This window comes from Eublepharis macularius, chromosome 1 (assembly GCF_028583425.1).
Source record: "Eublepharis macularius isolate TG4126 chromosome 1, MPM_Emac_v1.0, whole genome shotgun sequence".
NCBI lineage: Eukaryota > Metazoa > Chordata > Lepidosauria > Squamata > Eublepharidae > Eublepharis > Eublepharis macularius.
The window spans coordinates 108,263,035-108,275,075 of NC_072790.1; the positions used below are offsets into that span (position 1 = coordinate 108,263,035).

Sequence of the window (12,041 nt, forward strand, 5' to 3'; positions counted from 1 at the left end):
GAAACTATTCTGAATGTCTTATTGTTCAGCCTTCCTTTAGAGGCTGCAATGTCCCTTGCCAAGTTTTCAAACAGAACCTAAAAGACCCTCACATTTTTGCATTCCCCTCACTCACAGAAAAGCCTATTCCTCTCCCTCCCTTAATTTCACAGGCTAACTACGGTAGCTTGTCCAACCCACTCTGTTGACCTGATGGCCTGATCCAATCATCAAACAAACTGAAAATCTTCACATTCCCCCCACCCCCAACCATTGCCTCAAAGGAGGAATGGGAAGGCTAGGGTGGAGCCTGCCATTTAAATTGTTTTTTTCTGGACTGCCTGCCTTTTCTCTCACGAAAGAAAAGGCTGTACTGCTGAGAAGCTGCAGGACTTTAACCTAGTATTACAAACAGGAACAGTATCTCCCTCAACAACTTCATTTCAGCTGTATATTTTACCCACCAGCTAAGATGGTTGAGGCATTCTGTGCTACCTGGAAGCTGACTGACAGCCAGAATTTTGATGAGTACATGAAGGTACTGGGTATGTAGAAGGAGCTATGCAGAATCACCCTTTTTCTTTAGCTGTTATAGTTGTCACAGAGTTGGAGATTTTCTGTTGGTTTTGACTAATTTGATGTCAGGTTGGCCACAGAGAGTAAAAAGAAAAGTATTTTATTAAGTAATGCATATGGTTGCAAAGAAGATTTTGTAATATAGATCTGTATAAACTAATGTACAACCTTGTTAAATAAAAGCATTTAGAGTTAAGCAAATGCAGGTTGTGAATCTAAATGTGCTTGCTAGGAAACAAGTTTCATTAAAAATTCATTTAAAATGATATGACTTAGAATTAAGGCTGAACTCTTAATTCTTACATGGGTTCTATTTAGATCAATAGAACTTACTTCAGAGTAAATTTATTTATGGCTGACCTGTTAATGTTTTTAGGGTCAGGTTGTTGCATTTCAGTCAGTGTTTCTTCCAAGAAAATACCTTCAGGAATCATAGCCTAGCAATATGATCCTAAGTTCATTTATTTATAGGCACTGTTGAAACTTTCCATTGAAAGTTAAATAGACTGAAATGTCCATCATTTTAAATTCAAATATTGGAGTTTAGCTGGACTGAAAATCAGGTTGTTTTCCAATAAAATAGAAATCGTTTACAAACAAACTCTGTGTGTGTGTGTGTTTAGAAGATGTCTGAAAGAGAATAATAGCACGTTGTTCAATTCTCTAAGTGACTGGGGCTGGTTGTACCATTGTATTTATTGGAAAGAAATTACATCCGGCACATTGACAAAGGCAGGTACAAATCTGGCCTTAATAATGGAAAATTGTCAACTGTGAGCAAAAATATAGCTTTCTTCCCAGATGGCGCATATATTAGGCATCTCTAGTGCCTCTGTACTCTCTTGCAGTCTGGTGAAAGTGTGGGTGGGTGGGGGATGGAGAATCAAATTGAATGGAAAAGTGTACAGCTAAGTTAACATGCATGACTGAACAGAAAAACAAAATTTGGCACAACCTGATTCTTTATATATTCAGTTTGAAGCAAGTCCCATTGGATTCAGTTGGATTTTCTCCCCTGGAAGGGAACATAGGATTCTAGCTTTAATATTCTTATCTTTATTCTGATCATTTTTTTATTTTGAATGCTGATTCTTTTAGCTATCTTAAACATGTCAATATTGGAAGGAAGGTGGTGTGGTATAATCAGATCTCACCAGATTTTGGAAGCTAAGCAAGGTCATTACATGGATAGGGGACCACCAAAGAAGAGGAAGGCAATGGCAAATCTCCACTGCTTGAAATTGCTGAGGTTGCCATAAATTGGTTGCAGATTAAATAAAATAAAGTGAAGAGATGCATTTCTTCTTAGATGAAATACAATTGTTTGCCTTCTCAAGCAGGATTCTGAGGAGGCAGCATAGAAAAATTCTAAATAAATAATAAAACCAGCCTGTTGCAATAATTATTTGTTAAAAAAAATCTTAGGAGTTGGCTTTGCTACTCGCCAAGTGGGGAATGTTACCAAACCAACTGTGATCATCAGTCAGGAGGAGAACAAAGTGGTGATCAGGACCCAGAGCACATTCAAGAACACAGAAATCAGCTTCAAACTTGGTGAAGAATTTGACGAAACTACAGCAGATGACAGAAACTGCAAAGTGAGTGAGCAACAGCCTTTTCTGCAGTACCACTGCTGAAAAGTTAATATTTTTTGGTTGAGCAAAATAAAGTTCTGTCTGTTGTCACTGAAGAGAGCTTTAAAAAGAGGGAGAAAGAGAGAGAAAAAAAAGAAAGGATAGATTTCAGATTACTCAATATGTTAAAGCAATAATTTTGCAATCATAAGGAATTTTCCTGGGAGTAAATCCCATTAATAAACATGGGACTTATTCTGAGTATCTCTGTTTAGGATTGTTCTTACAGTACCATTGTAAGCAGAGTTACAGCTAAGAACATTGAAGTCAATGGGCTTAAAACACAGTAATTCTGTTTAGGATTGCACTGTCAGTGTGCCAGAGGCCTCCAAAAGGAGGTGAAAACAGCACCTTTGGCCCTACTATTAGAGCTGCCAACTCCAGGTTGAGAAATTCTTGGAGATGTGGGGGTGGAGTCTAAGGAGCGTAAGTTTAGGGGAGGAGAAGGACCTCAGTGGGGTATAATGCCATGGAGTCCACCATCCGAAGCAGCCATTTCCTCCAAGGGAACTGATCTCAGTAGTCTGGCGGGGTCAGTTATAATTCCAGAAAAAAACCAGCCCCCACCTGGTTGTTGTGAACTCTACCGACTACATTTCCATAAGGGTTCCAAAATCTGCTCTATAGCAGTGTACCCTGGGTCCATTCCAGAAAATGCCTGTGAGAGTTTTCTGTCCTGAGTTCTAACTCCCCTCCTGTCCCTTAAGTAGCTAACCAAATTCTAGTGTGCAAGTATATTGGAATACATTACTTTACAAAGTATGTTTATGGCAGGTCACTAAAACTGAAAGACCTTACAGCAGGTCAAATATGAAAAACGAGATAAATAATATGCACAGTTCAAAACACACTTTATTCTATCCATACAAGAATTAAACACTTATGTATATATTTTATGGTTAAGCTGTTTGAAATTTATTAACAAGTTTATTGGTTTGAAATTAAAAATGGCTGGAACATGTTCAGTAACTCATACCAGGTCAGTAATAAGGGTTCAAAGATATGTTGTCAATTGCCCAACAGAAATCAAAGGGTTTTTTGAAAATGTCCAACTGTGGCTAGATGGTAATCAGAGTTATTTGTGAAATCTTCATGATGCTTCCTATGATTTCCAATGAAATCTTCTTTGTCTTTGCTTGTTGCTTTTCTGCCTGCAGTCTGTTGTGACCCTGGATGGAGATAAACTAGTTCATGTACAGAAATGGGATGGCAAAGAAACAAACTTTGTTAGAGAAATTAAAGATGGCAAAATGGTCATGGTAGGTCCTGGAAGTTTTTGTTTTTGAGATTATATGCACTCATGCGGGATAACATTGTGAAGTATTTTATGGGGTTTGTCTCAAATATTTTGAGAGGTTTTCTCTTTATATTAAAAAGAACAAGTTTCTAAAGAGCGTGTGTTATATATAGCACAGTCCCACTGTTAAGATTGGCAATCATGAAAATTTGAAAAACAAGTAAAGCACAATCTCTGATGTTCACCCGCCTTAGCTGGGAATGTTCTAAAACAACCACATCTTCATCTTAACTTTGTCCCCTTCCAGATATCTTATCCTTTCTTCTTTAAACTTCAGTTGAATGAATGAGATTTCATAACATATCCCTCAAGAATCTATAAAGTGTCTTCCTCTTTTCTCATTCTTTTCCTGCCCATTTTGTCTCTCATTTTCTTTCAAAATCTAAACCTCAGTTGATCAAGGAATCCTGTCTTTCAGCAGACCTTGATAAATGGTTCATCATGCAATATTCTGATGAAATAATCATGTAATGTATTGGTGATGCAATATACAATGAAAAAATCATTGTTCTTCAATGTGTTATTTTAATACAGGCTGGTTGACTTGGATCCAGCAGAGAGATTTCGACAAACAGAAGAAGGCAATTTTCACCAACTCTTTCCTTTCTAGGGATCCTATTTCCCAAAGGAGCAACATTTTGGAAGACATTTTGAACTGCAGCAGGAAAGGGGAGGCAGGGAGGTCCTGTTCTGCAGTTGCAAAACCTTTCACCTGTGAAAATCTCTTCTGGATCCAAGTCATATTATCTGCTAGGAAAAATAGCTTTTCCTGTCACATGTCATTTTTCAATCATTATAGACCACGGTCAGTCCAACTGTCAATTGTCTTAAGAGATAAAAAATTCCACATGGCTATCTTTTTGTCTTAATGTGTTACATCCAACTCTGAACGCTACATGGCTGTGGGAAATCTACTGCAGTAGTAAATGAGAATATGTGTGCAATGAATTTTTGCACCCCATCCATAATGAACTAAAATTTCAAATTACACAACCAGAAAGCTATAAGGAATCATTATTTGTTAATCAGAGTATATTATGCAAATTAGGAAGTTATGCAAATTTATTCATTTACATTAGGGTGCAGAGGTGCTAAAAACAACCTTAGAGCATTCAAAATGAATGTACTTATTTCTGCCCCTGAGCAAACTCTGGAAAATCAATTTTGCAAGTGTTCAGTGTGATTTGGTTTAAATTGAGGGAAAGCTGGCTGAAAAAAATACCTGTTGGCAAGCACTTGTGACATTAACCACATTTCTCCCGATCCCCAGAGCATTTTTACATTTTTCTTTTTAAAATCTTGCATTCTATAAGCTGAAAGTAAGTTTTTATACACATGGTAATTTTATCTATGCCTCTTCAAAATATTGTTTAAATCACAAGGAAAGGGCAAGACAGATGGCTGAACTGGTACTCAGTTTGCTGGTAAGTAAGTAAACTGCAAAGGCCGGAGTACACTACAGTGAAGAGCTCCCTTCACTTTTATTCTGGCTTCAGGGTTTGTCATTTCTGGACACGGACATGAAAATTCCAACATTATGTACAATAAATGCTGAAGATGGCAGATATTGCAGGTAGATAATGGGCAGTCTCTATTGATAGCAGTTACTGTGTTGGCAGTCTTCAGCTACTCACCGAAACTGCATTCTGTAGCCCATGTGCCAGATTGTACAGCAGAAGCTATCCATGACAGTGTCTTATGGAAGCATTGCAGAATCTACACATTGCTTTGTGTCATGTCCAATGGTGCACACTTGTCCTAATTATTCCATTTCTTCTTGAACTTGCAGACCCTGACCTTCGGCGATATTGTTGCTGTTCGCCACTATGAAAAGGCATAGAATTTGGTAATATCTTAGCTGGGTTTATAGTTCTTCTGCTAAGAGTAAAGAGCTACCCACAGTTGACTATCTCTGAAATGAACATTGCTGTCATGGAAGGAAAACAGCATGATTGTTTTAAATTTTATGCCATCAAATTGGCAATCCATGTTATGTAAATTGTGACAAGTAAAACTTTGCAATAAATTTCTGAAACTCTTCCATGTCTACTTACATATAAGTTAATGATGGTTCACATTTTATGAAACTCAAAACAAACATAAACTCAAATATTCTAGCTTTGTACGCATGGTACTATGGTTCAATACAAATAGTTTAAATAGGATTGTCCCATTACTCAACAAGTAGTCACACTAAGGGAATAACCACATTATGTACATCTCTTTCTCATACATAAATACACAACAATTCCTTCTTCCATATTCTCACTCTCTCTACTTTCTTGTACTCCTTTTACTGGCTGGTGATAGCAACAATTATGTTAATGGCAGCATTAATATCCATGACCTCTCTAGAGTCTTCATGTTGACTAGCTCCCAGGAACCATCAGGGCGGTGTATAGGCAGGTACACCACTCCAATAGTACTTGGGACAGAATGAAATCCTCTTCAGAGTCTTGGTGCCCAACTGCTCCAGGCCACCAACTGATTATAGATTGGTGCAGAGTATGTCCTTAACTGATGAGCACTCCGACAACCCTATCATAAGGAGAGCCACAGGGCTTTGTGTCTCGGTTGAGGGGAACCTTCAGCCAATTCCTTTTTCTGGCAGATCTAGGGCTAATGTACAAATGTTACATTGTTGCTGGGGAGCACCTGCACCTCATCCACAGTGGTTTTGGAGGAGATACGCACCATTTTGACTCCCTCTAAGTGTCTGCAAAGGTAGGTTGTCCTACCACTGATAAAACCTCTCTTTTATTCTGCCTCCTAAGCAGCATGCAGACATATCTATTTTCTCAAAGACTGATTGTTAGTGGATGCCAAAGTCAACAAACCACATAAAAATAATAAGTTATAGAGTTTATTTTGTTTTTATATCACATGAATAATACCATTACATCTGACTGGACTCTCAGGTTCAGCAAATGTTTCTATAAATGGATCATACATAATAATTATATCAAATTCTTTTGATGGGATTCTATGTTGGAACTTGCTTATATTCATAACTATAATTATAATACAGAGAATATTCTTTGTATAATAGTATTATTATAATAATAAATATGACTAATATACAAAGAATATGAATCTCATCTTGGGCGACACAAGCTTAACACAACCCAAAATATAAATTCTAAAAACCCATTCTCAGTAGCCTATGTTGTCAAATTCTTCCACCTAGTTTTGTTTGTGGTTGCACAACCATGCTGAGCACAAGTAGTGTAACCTGGGCTGTATAGGCTAGGGTAGTCTGCAGCCCTCTCTGTGATCACAGGAACAGGAAAAAAAAATCCAACTGTGGTGGTCACAGAAACTGCACAGAGAAATCTGACTGTGAATTCTGTGGGCCAAACTACACATTATTGGGAAAAATCATGGATACTTCTCCTAACATTTCCTTTAAATTAACAAGCAGTCACCAGCCCCACTCCCCATTTGGATTGGGGAGGCGGGTTACTTGCAGGAAGGGTTAACCCATTCCCCATGACATTTCCCTGATAGGACCCACATTGAGCTGTTAATCCCAGAAAAGGCAGGCATAGTACAAGTCTCTCCCCCGCCACACACACACACACACCACAATTTCTAATCATGATTCGTGACCCCAGAGGGCACCATCAACTGAAACATGGTGCCTGTTTATGTGTGTGTGTGCAAGTGAGCGCGTGCACACACATATAAAACCTTATTTTCCCTGTGCCCCAATCTGAACCCAACTCTTTCCTCCTCGTCTTACAGCTAGTTTTCAGTGTTAAAGAAACTGCGAACTTCAGTCCTAGATCTCTCATGGTACGGATGGTTTTGATCTCCCTCTTCACATTTTTTAACAATAAGTAGGATTCCAAAACTTTGTGAAACCTTCATTGATGGCAGAATTGGTAAACTTCCTGCCTTTGCTTTTTCATGGGTCACCTTCTGCATACATTTTGAAGACTTTACTTCTAAAATTTAGCAAAAATGCTATAAGAATACTTTTCCCAAACTTTTCTGATTCTTTTTTCTAAATTTCTTTTCCTTAGCAAAAGGGTTGCTTTGGAAAGCTGAAATAAAACAGCTATGAAATATTCAGGAAAGTACAAAGAATTAAGTCCTCAGATTGGGCTGGGCCCGCCTTCTGTTCTTCCGTCATCCTGCTCTACCTCTCCATGGATGTCTCATGGCTTCAGAACTGGGAAAGCTGGGCAATGGTTACTTTACCCTTGGTCCAGCAGTCCTTTGGATTCTAGCATCTGGCCCTCACTCTGTGCATGCTTCTGCTGCCCCTCCACATCTCCTCCTTGGCCAACTTAAGGGATTGTTGCGGGCACCATCCTGGGGCTGGCTCCCAGGGCAGACAGAGGTGTTGTGGCTGCCAGCAGTGCTAGGTGGTTGAAGCCTCTCTCCTTGTAGCATGTGGGTAAGTTGAGAGGCCCAGGGAAGCTCCCAGGGCTGTGTGATGGCCCTTTCTGGTGGAGGCGTCAAGTCCAGGGGTCACTCTGCATCTGTCCACAGACAAATATAGTTGCTAAACTATCTCACATTGATTAAGTTCTATTTTAAGGCTTACAAAACCTGAACAAAATAAGCTATGTAGTATTGTATTTACAATTATGAAAAAGGTGATCCCTCTTCAGTTGTTAATCTGTGACATAAATTGAAATTTACTAGTTGAACTGATGGTTAGACTGTCGAGAAGCTGATTTTTGGAGAACACTTATGCCTCTCCCACAGACATCCAGTAACAATTATGAATATTTTAATCAAACATCTTTTTGACTTGATGGAGATCATATTATGCCATTGTTCAGAGGAAATTTCCACCATGTCAATCCATTTAATATGGTGCCCTCCCAAGGGAAACCATACCCAGATTGACAATCTTCCAGAAGACGAAAAAATATGTTGTAGTAGAGTATCTTCCTTGTTACAGGAAAGTTACATTACCTTCATGCAGGCAAGAATTTCTAGGTGTCCACTTACAATTACCACACAAGCCTTCTCTGAAACACCACTTTAATCTGTTTGGGACTTCAGAGCAGTATCCATGAAATAATTTTTGGAGGTTTAGGCTATGAACCAATTTGAGATTTTAAATCTTTAGGTAATCTGTTTTTTAACAAGGCAATGGAATTTTGTCATAGGTTTTCTAGAGATTAGGGGCCCAATCCAGTCTGTTAATGGGCACAATATCCCCACAGAGCCCTGTTCCGCATTGATGTTTATGCACATGGCAGAGAATCCATTGATGGGAATGGGAAGTTTATGTGCATCATATCTCCATGCAGCCTTCCATCTCAATACTGCATGCTTCAGAGCATGAGAAATTTAGCTGTTGATATGGAAAATGTGAATGGATCTTCCAATGTATGCAGTGGCCAGTTCTGCTGCTTTCATGCACCCTCATGCATAAAGAAAGCCCAAGGGGCCACTGCATGTATCAGGAGGTTGCCCACCTTCTTTTTGGCTGGCTATCACAACTGGTTTAGCATTGCAGTAGCAGAGGGAGAGGAAGGGAGAGGGGTTTTTTACATACAAGAGATTTGCTACAAGTTTTCTCAAGCTACTCTTCCAACTCAGCCCATCCAGTGCTGTATTTGAAGGAAGGTCTGCCCTGAGAGCTGGAATAGTGCTACAGCAGAGGGAAAACGTTCTTGAGGACCAAAGCTTAAGTGCCCAGGAATGATGCACAATGGTGGTGCAGAAAGCCCTGCCTGCCAACACTTGCTTTCAAAAGTTTCTGCATTGGGACAAATGTAGAAGTGTGATGTATGTGTGTGAATGGTTTGCAAGACTGTAGCCTATTTGTGTAAACCCATAATACTTCTCTACAGAGCCTGTAATGTTTCATGGCTGTTGTATAGTAATACACATTGTGTCTATAATCCATTAATACAGCACACATCACTGCTGTCTGGTTTGTGGATGACTGCCTTTCCCAGACCTCCTATTCTAAAAGATGTGAGAACAAGTTTTTTGACTTCATCTCCATGGAAAAGGCCATCATTCGAGTGGCATTAATTTCCATGGCAACTGATTTATGGTGATACCAAGTGAAAGAAAAAGACAAGCACTGCTAAGGTGGGGAAAGAAGAAGAAATGGTTAGAATAGACTCTGACATATATAGTGGAGTTAAACAATGAATAAATATTTGACAATACATTCTCTTCTATTGTTTTAATATTCTTCGTACACATTACAAAGATTACTTAATCTGTTCTCCCTTCTCCTCTTTTACCTACATACTTCACACATAGCACCAGTCCAATAAAACCATTGACCTATCTCCTCAAATGTAAATAATAACTCTGAACATCAAAGGACTAGGAATGTATTGCTACTTATGATGTCTTTCAGAATGTTGTATGACAAAAATATCCTTAGGCTGGCTGGCTTACACTTGAAGATACATAAGCTGTTAAAAGCAGATAAGGAATGCTACATCTGTTGTATGGGAAGTTAAATATTGTATAACAAAATTTATGACTTACAGGAATCAGGCAGTACTGCTGATATGACTAAAGTTCTGAATTTCTTCCATTGCATCAGAACTGTTCTCAGTGCTTCTTTTCGCAGGGTTCCTGTATTGTTAAATGCAGAATCAATATGTAAAAAATTAGCAGATGAAATTTTGCTGAACATTGGTGAGGAAGTGATAGAAGCTTCACTTCCTACATTTCTGTTATGCAGCTGTTAAGAACAGACCCCACGCCCCGCAAAAGCTGACAGTCACAAAAGTAAATAGAAAACCTAGAACATCCATAGTTGTGTCTTACAGAAAAGTCCCTTTTTGTCCTTGAGCTTGCTTCAGGACAATATAATGCCCCAATCAGAGCAGCTTACAAAGTGTGTTATTATTATCCTCATTACAATCACCCTGTGAGGTGGGTAGGGCTGAGAGAGCTCTGAGAGAGCTGTGACTGACCCAAGGTCACCCAGAGGGCTTCAAGCAGAGGAGTGGGGAATCAAACCTGGTACTCCAGATTAGAGTCCTGCCACTCTTAACTACTACACTAAACTGGCTCTGAGTCCAGTGACACTTTAGAGAGACCAACAAGTTTTTCAGAGGATAAGCTTTCCAGAGTCAAAGCTCCTTCTTCAGAGAGTTAAAGCTCCCTTTTTTGGGTATCTGGAGAACTTTTTGTAAGTTTATACCCTGAAATCTTGTTGGTGTCTCTAGGATGCCACAAGATTAAAATCCTGCTGTCCCATATATGCAAACCTGTATACTTACGTGTGCATAAGTAATTTCCAGATGCATCTGACGAAGAGAACTTGATTCTCAAAAGCTTATGCTACAATAAAATTGGTTAGTCTTAAAGGTGCTACTGGACTCTTTTTGATTTTCCAGATGGTATATTCTCTTTGCCAAAGATAAAGCTAACTACACTCAAAAATCAATACTGAGACACTTATTAACTTGAGCAATGTGTATATTGTGTTTATGAAAAAGTCAATATTGCTTGCTGCTAACTTTGAACCTTTAAAGTTTTTATAAAGATGGTAGGAGGTCATTCAGAATCTCCTAGAGCTATGCCCATATACAAGGTCTTATCATTTTATCTGAATGAATTAGTTGGGAAGAATCTCTGAATCTAAAATAGTCAAAACCATTTGCAAGAATCGGGAAATATCCCCTTTATCTGCCTGTATTCTAAGTATTGTTTAAAGTGTTAGGAGATAAAGTTAATCACTATAAGTAGCTAGCTCCAATGCCAATAATTAAAATACTGACAATAGGCCACTCACAGACAGAGCAGGAGGCTTTAGAGTTGCTCCAGATGTACAGGAAAATGACATTGTAAACTAACTAAGAGAAAACCAGAAACAATGGCCTGAATAAGCTCCAGGAACATAGAATGTTGAAAGAAAATGTAAAGTAATAATAGCAACAATACATTTATGGCAAACAAGTTGCATTTCTTTTCCACATGACTATTCAATTTGAGTCCAAATACCTAGGATTAGGATCCAGAATGTGCTTCCTCAACAGATTTGAACCTGGTGACTAAAGGAGCTGTATTTAAAGTGTATATTCAAGTGACAAGCAGAATGGTATAACAGTTAGGGTTTTTGAAGTAGGAGAACCCAGGTTCATATCTCTACACAACCATGAAGTTTGTAAGATCTTCCCAGTGACTATGTTGTAGCCCAACCTACCTTACAGGGTTCCTGTGAGGATACGAAGTAACAGAAGAGAGCTGCCTATACTGTCTTGAGCTGCTTAGAGTAAGGGCGAGACAAAAATGTAGCAGACAAAAAGAGACATGTAGCAAGGTCAAACTCCCTTGACAAAATGAGTGTTAAAGAGTGGTTGCCAACAATTGGTTTTCCTATACCTTTATCACTTTTATGGAGCTGTAAAAATTCAGTACATGAATCTTTTTCAAGTATGGAAAACTTGCTAAATTTCCATCTGCTTTGCCTTGCACAGGAGATGCTCAAGTGACTTACTTTTTGTCTGGTCAAAAGCATACTCTGTCTCCCTAGCAGTGCACGTGTATCCACAATGTGAGAACAAGTGTAAGATCTTTCATATGAGCGTCCCTGTGTAAGATAGAGACTCCTAGAT

The 12,041-nt window shown here is 38.8% G+C and overlaps 1 protein-coding gene across 1 annotated transcript; it reads left to right on the forward strand.

Moving 5' to 3' along the window:
* Positions 1 to 377: 377 nt before the first annotated feature.
* FABP7 (fatty acid binding protein 7) lies at positions 378 to 5,430 on the forward strand. The gene is made up of 4 exons (XM_054984224.1): positions 378 to 524; positions 1,981 to 2,153; positions 3,347 to 3,448; positions 5,276 to 5,430. Exons 1-4 carry the CDS (start codon positions 452 to 454, stop codon positions 5,324 to 5,326), a joined length of 399 nt encoding a protein of 132 aa, XP_054840199.1. The 5' UTR covers positions 378 to 451; the 3' UTR covers positions 5,327 to 5,430.
* The last annotated feature ends 6,611 nt before the right edge of the window (positions 5,431 to 12,041 follow it).